This window comes from Crocodylus siamensis, chromosome 6 (assembly GCF_052110815.1).
Source record: "Crocodylus siamensis isolate JL-2025a chromosome 6, ASM5211081v1, whole genome shotgun sequence".
Classification (NCBI taxonomy): domain Eukaryota; kingdom Metazoa; phylum Chordata; order Crocodylia; family Crocodylidae; genus Crocodylus; species Crocodylus siamensis.
The window spans coordinates 46240621-46252697 of record NC_143400.1 but is presented as its reverse complement, the minus strand read 5'-3'; the positions used below and the strand labels follow the sequence as shown (position 1 = coordinate 46252697).

Below are 12077 nucleotides of genomic sequence, written 5' to 3'. Positions count from 1 at the left end.
GATAAGTATATAATCTTGGGCAGTAAAAGCAATATAATTACATAAGAGCATTTTAAGCATTTAAAGAAACAAATGAATAAGTTTTACATATTGGGTTAGAAACTGATTGAAGAAAAAAATAAACCAGAATAAAACAAGCTCCCATGATAATGTTAGCATAATCCTAATCATATCCTGTAGGGCAGGATGTGGATTCAAATATTGGATTAAACCTCCATAGCTGCTTAATTTTTAGAACTTTCAAACTTACGGAATTAATCATATAAATGATTTTTAGAAACTGAACTTGAAAGAGAGCTGGATAAAAGTTTTTCTGTTTGATCAGTTTCTATCAGAAAAGGTCTTGCATAAAATTTCAACTCAATTAAAATGAGCAGGTGATAGAATCAAAGGATTGGAAGGAATCTCAAAAGTTGTTTGGTCCAACTGCCTGCACAAATGCAGGAATGCTACTCCTAAATGTCCTCCCTCCCACTCTCTCAGAAACATATTTGTATTTACTCGACACACCAAAGATACAGGTCTTGATATAACATATATTGCAAACAGTGGAAAGATTCCCAGTTATTTGAATGGGCTTTGATTACATATTTAATATTTGTAAAAACATAGAGTCTCTTTTGAATCCCACTACAAGAAACTTGTCAAATGTTTTCTGTGACTCTTCTGGCATATGCAAAAAATAAATCAACCGATGACTTCAGTCAGTGTAGGGTAGCTGACACTTCACTAGAAAGGATCAGGATTCCATATGTTGCAGGCATTGTTCAGGCAGGGAAACTGGAGTCAAGTGACCCAAGTAAAGATCTTGTTACTGATTCCTAGAAGGATGATGGGCAACCAGGCATCATTTTATATGGAGCAAAACTCATTAAGTGGCTTTCTCTTGCACTAATATGGAGGAATACTAAAGACATATTCTCATCCCACTTGTGCCACCTTAGTTGGGGGGGGGGGGGGAGGGCTGATCATGCCCTCCACAGCAAAACTTCCCAACTGATGAGCAGCTGTGCTTCTCCCAAAAGTGGCTGTGGCCTACATCCAGCACTCACACTCTCTGATGGGCACTCGCAGGGAAGCCACCGGCACTTCTGCCTGCTCCCCTTGCCTGTCGCCTGAGCAGGGAGTGTGGTCTGTGGGTACAGAGGGTACAGAGGTGCTCCCCCTACACAGTGGTGCATTAACTCCAGTAATGTGCTTCTGTGACAAACTATGCCACTGTTGGTAATATTTCTAGGTTAAGTGTCTTTACAATAATTGCTGATCAATTCCTAATGCTCAGACCTCCTTCACCCTATCTCCAGAGAAATTGCCACCTCTGTCTGAGTCTTTAACCTTTAGAAATCCCCACCTACGGAGCACACGTTAGCTACCGAGTTGTTTTCAGTGCTATTTTCTGGGAAAGCTTTCAACCCAGGAGGAGAATGTATCTACAACCAGCAGCAAATATTTAGAGGCTCTCAAGGTAAGAGGCCAGTTCCCAATAGTGCCTGCCTAATATCCCAGGTGCCAGGAGGTCTGCATCAGGAAAAGACCATTTCTGCTTCAGATTTTTAGGATTAGGTTGAATCCTAACATAAAAAGAATCAAAATGATCTTTAAGACTATCATTCCACTTTGGCCACAAATCTAATTCAACTACCCTTCTTTCTTTCTTTCATTTTGGGTGCTCTGCAGTGGTGCACTGTGTACCCATGACAAGAACTCTTTTCTCATTGCCCTGGGAATTGACCCCAACCATATAATTATCTGAGCATGTGTAGGTTGCTATGGGCAGATCACAGCAAGGTATGTTTGGTCACGCTAGCTAAGCTGACCAGTTTTACTTTTACTGCTGGCTTTGGCCAAGAACCCACTGTTCAGGACCCCTTGCCTCTGCTGCAGCCCTGCTAGGAGAGAATACCAGGAGGCCACCCATGCTTGGTAGCAATGCAAAACAAACAAAACAAATTAAATAAGTTAGCACTTAGCTATCTTCCAGGCTTTGCCTCCTGGTTGCCTTTTATCCTTCAGAGGCTTTAGGCTTGTGCAACAAAGCAAATGATCAAACAAACAAACAGAGAAGAGCCCTGCTCCAGACTCTCCTGGGGGCTGCTTAACCCTTGGTAACTCCAGGCTCTAGGCAGCCTGCTCCCTGGCCAGGTGCAGCCCCTTAAGACTGCTTTCCATGTCTTTTATCCTTCCCACACTGGGCTCGGATGGCTAACCCTCTCTCACTCCCCACACCTGTGTCAGCTCCCTTGCTGTGAGACTCACTATGTCCCAGGATCTGGTTCCCCAGCCTCTGGTGAGTTCTCCCAGGTCTGGGGTACAAAGGTGCTTCTGGGGCTGTTCAGACTCCCTTGAACTCCTAGTAACAGGGCAGGGCACCGTTACAGCATGGTAAAGGGCTGTCATGGTTTCATTACAAACTTTTTGCCCTAATCACATAGTGGTATTTCAAGGTAGCCTATTTCCTTTTATTACTTTAGCTTGGCACTTGGTAACTGTGTATTGATTAATGCCATCAGTTTATAATATGTTTTTTTTCTTTTTGGACAATTACCTCTCTCACGATGAGTAAACAGTGCCATGGATGGCCCAATTCTCAGTCCACCCCACCACACCTAGTGCCCTTTATGCCCAGGGTATGTAGTACCCAACAGCCACTGACAGTGCCCTGTATGCCACACCCATTCAGGATGCTACTGCCATTAGGCCTGTGTGAGTAGGGAACTATTCAATTCGGATTCAGATTTGGCCAATACAGATGCCACAGATTCAATCTGGAGATCCAAATCATTTTTCCAATTTGATTCAGCCAAATCGCTTCGGAACATTAGGAGCCAATTCAGAGATTCGGCCGTAGAGTATAATGGGGAATCAATGAAATATGTTTAACTTTGTTGTCTTTTGGTTGATTCAGATGAAACTTTCAGAAAAGGTAGCCTCTGCTGGGAGCATGACACGTGCTAAGTTTCAAGGTGATAGGTGCAGGGGTGTTTGGAAAACTGTACCTCAAAGTCCTGAAAGCAAAACTCATGTCACATGTGTGTTAAGGCACAGCAGGGTGAAAGCCGCAGGCCTGTTAGCCCCTGATGAGGCCACAAAGTCTGCCAGCTTTCAAGGAGATAGGTTCAGGGGCTTCTGGGTTCTGGGGCCCTGCACCCCTAGCTGCTGACAAGCCTCCGAATCTATTCAGAGAGATTGGGAGATTTGGAAGGCTTGCAGCAAACAAACTGAGAAGAGGGAAGAAGATGGGGTGATCTTCCATATATGGAAAAGCCTAAGATGGGGGAAAGACTGCTCTGCTATTTATTGACATCTGTACCTGGCCAGTGACTGTGATCTTTCTCTGAGGTCCCTTCCAATCACAGTGCTCTGAGGGAGGGATGTAGAAACAACATATAAAGCTTTGTCTGAAGTGATCTGTGCCTTTTGTGAGCTGTCCCTCTCTTGGAGCATCGCCGTCTGAAAGTCTCTGGCTTGCTAGCTAGTCTCTTGCTAGCTAGTCTCTCTTCTTGTAAGTTATATCCAATCCCTTCCTACTTACCCTTGCCTATCATCCCTATTATTATTCCTATCCATTCCTTTCAACTTATTCTTCCCCAAAAATCCTCTTATTTGTTCTTGTTAGTCTCTTGATTCTTTCCCCCCACAAAAAGAAATTTGTGTTTTCCCTGACAGTGTGTCTTCACTGTGCAGGAAAGCACAACATATACTACACACGCAAACACACTTTGCAGCACACCAAACATTATAAAGCATGCTGGAAAGGCAGGTGCCAGGTCTTCAGGCAAAGGAGGGTTAAGGAGTAGAGAGAGAGCTTCAGATTCCCCCCGCCCCAAACATAGGTGCACAGTCTTTCCTGTTGGCAATGAGTCTTCTGCCACTAGCGGGAGCAAGGAGGTGGTAGCAGTGCCTGCACCTGCACCACCACTACTAACACCACTAACCACCAGCAGCATGACATTCTCCACCCCAATTTCAGTTCCCAGCATGAGCTTTCCAGTGCCAAAGGAGGAGCTGAATCTGGAAGCAGGGCAGCTGAGGGCCAAAGCAAAAGAAATTCTGGGGAAGAAGCGTGAATCTGAGTTTGTGCTCCACACACCTCAAAGTTCCCCTAGAGGCAGGTCTCTTCTGGAAGATACTTCGGAGAAGGTTGTGGGGGCAGGTGGCTGAGTTCCCTCTGTTGTTGTGCCTCTGCCTGGTGAGGAAGGGACAAGGCAGGATTCCCACCCTCAACCCTGAAGTGGGTGGGTAGTGTAGTTTGCAATCATTTTGAGATGGCAGATGATCCCCAGTATGCTACCTGCCAGCACTGCTGAAGGCAGATCAGTCTGTGCAAGGAGGTAAAATATTTTGCCAGCAAGGCGATGCTGTTGCATCTCAGGAGGCAGCACCCCTTGCCCTTCTTCCTCCTCAACCTGCCATGAGTGGGAACATGCCCAAAAATAAGTCTCCCTCTTACTCCAAACCTTTGTCTCCCCCAAGCAGAGGCAGGCCACCCTGGACCAGTGGGGGAAAAGTGGAGACCAAGTGGGGCGCTTCCGAAGGCAAGCAAGGTCACCCAGAGAATTGGGAAGATTCTTGCTCTGGCTGGCCAGCCCTTCTCCTTTGTTGAGTGTGCAAGGTTCAGGCAGTTTGTGGCATGTATGAGGCATGCAGGGAGTACTTGAGGGAGTAGATGCACAAGGCAGGGCTGCAGGTGGCCTTGCACTTCACCTCAGACATTTGGAGCAGCCAGGGTAGAGATCATGCCTACCTCTCCCTCACAGGGAACTGGTGCAATCAGTCAGGCTGTTGATGCGCTCTCCTTCAAGTGGAGGTGATGGATGAGTCCCACTAGCAAGGGAGATCATGGTGGCCATGAACCGCAAGGTGCAGGGGTGGCTCGTTGGGCAGGGTGAACTCACCTGTGGGTTCATGGTCACCCACAACAGGACCAATATGGTCAAGGTGGTGCATGATGCCAACTTTGTTGGCATCCTCTGTGTGAAACACAAGTTCCACCTTCTAGTCAGGGACACCTTAGAGGGGGACAGAGCTCCCAGTGATGGCACCATCACTACCAGCTAGCTCATTTTGAAATGCAGGAAGGTGGCAGGCTACTTCCACCAGAGCATCAAGTGGGGCAAGATGTGGGACAAACAGGCAGAGCTGAGCATCCCTCAGCACAAAATCATGCAGGATGTGGATACTCAATGGAACTCGACATATCTGATGCAGGAAAGGATGGCGCAGCAACAGAAGGCCATTCACGAGGTGGCCTTGCTCTGGGATTTTGAGATCAGAGGCCGCCTTAACAAATGGAGTGGGATACCATCACCCAGATCTTGGTGATCCTCAAGCCATTCCTTGAGGCCACCAGAAGCCTCAGCGCTGGCAATGCCCTCCTCAGCCAGGTAATCCCCACAGTGAAGGAGCTTGAGAATGAAATGGAGAAGTTCCAGGGGATCGATGTTCCTGGTTGGGGCAAGCTGCTTTCACCACAGGTTCAGGCACTGGTGAAGCAGCTGAATGAGGGTATCAGAAAACGGCTTGGATCCATTGCGATCCAGTACGGTCTACGTGCTAGTGGGCATGGGTGACCTGAAGGTGAAGGGGAGCATTGAAGCAGCAAAATGCTCAATCACTGGACGGAGGTGCAGCTGAACAGCGTCAGGGAGGCAGAAAGGCAGAGGCGGGGGGATATTGAAGAGGGAGATCCACTTTCTCATGCCAGCACTCCAACCATGAGCCAATTTCCTCTACCACAGCCACTGCCAATGTGGGCCAAAGGCATGGCTTCAATGTTGGGGTCCAGAGGCATCAGACCCTACCATCAGACAGGTAACACAGAGGTCTTGGTGGCTACCTATCTTACCGAGGACATGGAGTCGCTGCATTGCGACCCCTTGGCCTATTGGGCCACTCGCAGCCAGGTGTGGCAGGATCTGGCCACAATTGCCTGGAAACACCTGTCCTGTCCACGGAGCATTGTTCCAAGTGAGAAGTGTTCAGCATTGCTGGTGATGTTTCAACACCCCAGTACACCTCCTTAGATCATGGTTTGGTGGAGCAACTGGTGTTCCTGAAAGTGAACCTCCTGCTGCTGGGGTTCCCCAAGCTCCATGTGCAGAGGGTTGAGTGCCTCACTCTGCAAAGGTGTACTTTCACAGAAACCCATGCACCACTCTGCCTGAAACCTGGCAGGCCTCATGCCCACATGAGGGGCTACCATGCCTGCTGTTTTCATCCTACTCTGCCTCAACACATACAAGTGATACAAGTTTTGCTTTCAATAGTTTGAGGTGCACTTTCGCAGAAACCCCTGTGCTTATCACCTTGAAACTTGGCAGCCTTCATGCCTTCAGAAGGGGATACCATCTCTGCTGTTTTCATCCAAATCTGCAAAAAAAAATGACAAAGTTACAGATATTTTAGTGATTCCTCATTATAGTCTATGACAGAATCTCCAAATGAGCACCAAATCTCTGAACCTGAATCAGCTGAATCGAATCAAGACAGTGATTCAAATCACCAAATCAAGTCACTGTCCCTTGGAATCAGCCCAATCCAAATCTGAAGTGAATATTTGCTGCTTTGCACAGGCCTATTGTTTTCTTAATTGGGAGATAAACACTGTTATCATTTCCCCTCTGGGGTAATCAGAGCTCCTGCCTGAGCCTGGCCACACACCCTCAGCTCCACCCTGTGGAAGGAAGGAAGGAAGGGCTGCTCTAGCACTAGCTCCCCCCACCCCCCGCTTCTAGTTTGAGCCACTGCAAGCATGTGCCACCATTTCTGGGATGTCTGTCTCATTACAAAACTGATTTAACCTAGGCAGGTTAAACTAACCTTCAAAGATTGAATCAATTCAGGCTCAGGTTTTTTGAATGTCTGTCCCTAGCCTTGGAGCCAGCTTCTAGAGCACAACAATATTTGAAACACAAGGAAGACTGTGAATGTATTTTAATAAACACATCTGTTACCATTAATCCCAGACTTCCCAATTTATGTTACAGAGCAGCTCAAAATAGAACACGCAAGATTTACCATTTTTCCCCCATAACCACTTGTATTGCAGATTTTGTAAAATGAAGTTTCCCAGATTAGAAGAGTCTTTGTTCTGCCCTGTGCTGTTAGGAGGTGAGGACAAAGGCTACATGATGCAGTGTTTGGACATCTTGCAAAACATTTCTTGTATGTCTAACAAAGACAGTAGTGCCCTTTCTTTTCTCACAGTGGTACAGGGACAAAGGCTTAAGTGAAAATGTTCTAAAAATCAATATACAACACTATTCACCTCCAGTGTGCAACTATGGAACCCCCTATCTAAATGAGTCGCATTCAGGGAAGATTAGTTTCTTGAAAACTCAGAAAATGGATTGATTCTGTGGGATTCAAAGTTGCTCGGGTTTTTTTTCAGATTATTTTACAGAGCTGTATGGAATTTCTCTGCTGCCATGGCAGATGCAAAAGAAGGAAATCAAACTTCCATCACTGAATTTATCCTCCTGGGATTTGAAATTCTTCCAGAGTTGCAAGTACTTTTCTTTCTCCTATTTCTCATACTCTATGTTGCAACTGTGGCTGGGAACATCCTCATCATTTCACTCACCACAGCTGTTCAGCATCTGCACACCCCCATGTACTTCTTCCTGGGGAACTTGTCCTGCTTGGAGATCTGCTATACCTGCACCATCCTGCCCAGGATGCTGGCCAGCTTCCTCACTGGAGACAGAACCATTTCATTCTCTGGCTGTTTCATCCAATTTTTTTTCTTTGCTGTCTTGATACTTACAGAATGTTTTCTATTATCAGTGATGTCTTATGATCGGTACTTAGCCATATGTAAACCATTGCATTATGCAGCCCTTATGAATGACAGATTTTGTTTCAAACTTGCAGCTGGCTCATGGACCATTGGTTTTATAGTTATCTCCATTGTATATGTGTTCTTGTTACAATTAACCTTCTGTGGACCCAATCAAGTTGACCATTTCTTTTGTGATTATGTTCCAGTCATTAAACTCTCCTGCAGTGACACCTATGAAATTGAACTTGTAGTCTTCAGTGTTGGCTGTATAATCTTCTTGCCCCCATTCTTTTTGACTCTCGGGTCCTATGTCTGTATTATCACCAACATACTAAAAATCCCGTCCACTACTGGGAGACAAAAGGCCTTTTACACTTGTTCCTCTCATATTATTGTGGTGACCATTTTCTATGGGTCCATAACTATAGTCTATATGTTCCCAAGAACCAACACCCTTAGATCCCTAAACAAAACATTCTCTCTTTTCTACACTGTGCTGACTCCATTGGCCAACCCTCTCATTTATAGCCTGAGAAACAAGGAAGTAAAGGATGCTGTTAGGAAAGTTGTCTGTGTGTTGATGAACTGGAAAAGAATGCAGAGATTCCTAAACTCTATTATCAAGTTAAAGCAAAATGGAAATAACAGGAATCTGAGCTCTGGAACATGAATGACCAGTAGCTCCAGCAGTTTTGGTGAACTGTGGAAGAAAGGCAACCTTTAATGTAATTCAGTATATTTCACACCTAGTTCTAATGAATGGCTTATCCTAACACCACAGTGTTCATTTTAAAGGTGTTCCCAGTAAGAATACTAAATGGCTTTTGCCACATGAACTATATGTTCTTCAAACCACTATACATCCATTTTCTTCAACGAGAGGCTTTCTACACTTAGACTTAGATATAAGTCTTCCTTCTAGCTGCACACTGTGAGAGCGTGCAGTTATGGAGGAGTGGCTGATGTGGTAAAAACCAAACCCCTTTTATTCATTGCTCACATGCTTGTATTCTAATCTTCAAACAGTACAGTTTTTTCCAGAATAATGTCTGGAAATTACTTCAAAAGTCTTCATTAGAACCTGAATCCATCTCTGTGTCACTGTCAAATTGGTTTTTTTTTTTGTAAATATGCATTTCATTTCTTCAGAGATGAACCTGTGCCACTTCACACTGCGCTCATGTGAATCAATGATGGAATTGATAGAACAGAGGTTTTGAATGTAAAGAGTGAAAATCAGTAATCTGTAGCTGATGTAACTGCTGTTGCATGAAAAACATACATTTTATATAATTTTTATTCTGACTGAAACTTGTTTTCCCTGCCTCAACATGGAATTGTAGCATTCACTAATAAATTTGTACTTAGATTATAACCCACCGCTCAGTGTTGCTCTCAAATCCCATGAACTAACTATGCCTAACTAATGTAAGGGCCTTCAGAACTCCTAGATTTCAGTGGGAATCCCCAACAGCTTGTGATTGGAAAGCAAGGACTGTTTTGTGTTAAGGCCGGACTGAGAAATCACAGAATTCTGGGTATTCTTCCCAGGTTGGTCATAAGCTATCTCTGGGATTTCTCACAAGATTATTGGACAGACATTCTGCTGTTTCCTTGTTCTCTGTGTATCCATTTTTTGGCCATGTACAAGTCAGTTTTAGCACTTTTGACCTAGGGAGTCCTGTTCTTTGATGCATAGTCCTGTGTATATCCATGACTATGCACCATGACGTCACTGACTGGTGGCTGGGGGAGCAAGTGCCCTCCCTGACTCAGGAGGCACCAGTCACCCATTGGCAAAAACATGTTTTTTCCCCCACATCTCAATAGCTAGGGTACTCCTGTGGAAATCTGCAGGTCTGGGAACACAGCTGCCATCTAGAGCTGTGGTACCCAACATTTTACCCCAGTTCAGTCCATCACTCTATCAGGAGTCCAAATCCAGCCTGTGGGGCTGATCCAGCTCTTGTGGGGCTGAAACATGGCCCAGTGCAGCCATATGAGATCATCCAGGAGCATCCCAGTCCTTATTGATCCCTGTAGAGAAAGGAGAGGTGACCCTGCTCTGATCCAGGCACATAGTGGGGAAGAGAACGTGGCATATCTGCAATTTTGCTGCATGTTTGGGGGGGGACAGCGGTGGCTTAGGACCAATTCAGCCTCACTGTGGCAGAGTGGACATGAACCAGCTTTGATCTGGCTATGTGGGATGGGAAAGCTGTATGGTATAGGGGATGAGGTGGGCCCCATCCCCAATCCAGCCCATGGGGCTTTGGAAGATGGCAGGTGGGGGAGGGTGGGAGTATTAAAATAGTAAAGTGTTTATAGCTCTTTACTTATCCAGGTGTGCTTATGCCCTGCCTGCTGGACTGACATTTTTATATAGAAACCAAATTCATATCCCTGTATGTTATAGACTCAGTGTTTCTTAGGTATGGCCCAGGCTACAAATTACTATTGGCAAATAAAAAGTAAGATAGTCCCACTCACACCTTCCCATTAATAGCACACCCCTCTTTTTGCTTGGCAGACCACTAAGCAGCCAACTACAGCACTGTGGTAACAACCATGCCTTCATCCAGTTGCCCCCGGTGTTCAGAGCAGAATAATGGAACCACAAAGATCTGAATGGATCTGGTCATACACACGATCTGGGAGCCAACCTGAGGTGGCTGCTTTTTTTCCTGACCTCATTCCTAGATTCATGTCTTATACTCATTTTAGCCATCTTAAGGTAACACTGCCCACCCCCCCAAATTAGCTTTTACTTTTCTACAGGCACAGTGAGGAGTAAGCCAACCACTTATTGCTTTTCACAGGTGCTCAGGAGCTGCTCTCTTCTGTGGCCCTGGAGCAGAGTTCAGTGAAAAAGGTAAGAAAAGCAGGGAGGTCACCCTTTACATTTCAAGGAGGACAATTAGCACTTTTCTCAGGCTGAGCTCCATCTCTTTTGTTCTCCTGGGAGCATGAGAACCTGATGGATTTTCTTTCCCTCCCCCCAACACCCCCAGAGGCAGGCATTTTCACTCCTTCCCAACAAAGCAGGCAGACAGATGAACACGCAGCTTTATTGCACTGGAGATATTTGTAGGAACCCACACACAAGTTAAGAAACTCACCACTACCTGGCTTGATTTAGAAAGGACACTAGGCACCCCGAGTCCCCGAGAGGAGACAGTGATCCGTGAGTCCCCATGGAAACTGTACCAAGCCTGGACAGCTGGGGGATGCTGGGAACTGCAGTCCTGTCACAGAGCGGGAGGATAATGGTGGGGATGGCAGTGACATGCTGGTGCCCTGCCTTTGCCCATTCTGTTGCCCCTCAATGCCAAGCCACAGCTCCACCCTCCAGCTCTGCCTCTGCCATTCACTCCTAACACACTGACCTCAGCCCTGCCAGTACCCCTCACTCTCGACCCCCAGCCCCCTGCCCCCCCAGCCCTGTCAGTGCCCTCCACTTCTGACCTGCAGCACCCTGCCCCCCCCAGCCCTGCTGGTGCCCCTCACTACCAACCCACAGCCCCCTGCTCACCCAGCCCTGCCAGAGGGGCCACAGCTGTCCCCATCCTAACCAGGCCAGAGTGTGGTGGCTCCATCTCATGCAGGCAGGGGGAATCTGTGGAGCCCCAGCACAGGCTGGAGGGAAGAAGAAGTTTGGATGCCCCCCCTGCCCTGGGATGGGACTGCCCCATGGCACCAGTTCAAAGTGCCATCTGGTGGACAAAGGAGTGAAGTATGAAAACGCTGCACCGCCATCTGGTGGAAAAAGAGGCTCATTACACATCAAGTGCTTTTGTGTTTGCATGCAACTAATCCATAGATGCAGCGGCCTAATTGGTGGAGATGCAAACTAAACTATGTACTAATGAACGGACTGTCCTGAAGCCACAGTGTTCATTTCAAATTTGTTCTAGATAAGAATTCTGAATGAAATTTGCCATATGAACTTTCTGTAGTTTTAGCCAGTATACACCCAATTTCTTCAACCAGAGGCTTCCTGTGATCACCTTTTTGACACATTCTTCACATTTTTGTATCCTAACCCTCAAACACTTTTGTTTGTCCAGAAAAAAGTCCAGAATTCATTTGAACGGAGTCTCCAAAACCCTACTCCATCTCTTATTGATGGAGTATCTTACTGGCAAATACTGTACTTCATTGTAAATGTGTGTTTCATGTAATTCTCCTCTGAACCTATGTCAGTTTACCCTATGCCCTGGTGAATCAATGACAGAATTATTAAAACGGAGGCTCTGGGTATAAACAGTGACAATCAGGAACTTGTAACTCATGTAAC

At 46.1% G+C, this 12077-nt stretch overlaps 1 protein-coding gene across 1 annotated transcript; it reads left to right on the top strand.

Annotated features, from left to right (window-relative positions):
* Positions 1-7427: 7427 nt before the first annotated feature.
* On the top strand, positions 7428-8450 carry LOC149862604 (olfactory receptor 6B1-like). The gene has a single exon (XM_090054005.1). The coding sequence runs from the start codon at positions 7428-7430 to the stop codon at positions 8448-8450; it is 1023 nt and encodes a 340-aa protein (XP_089910131.1).
* Positions 8451-12077: the final 3627 nt, after the last annotated feature.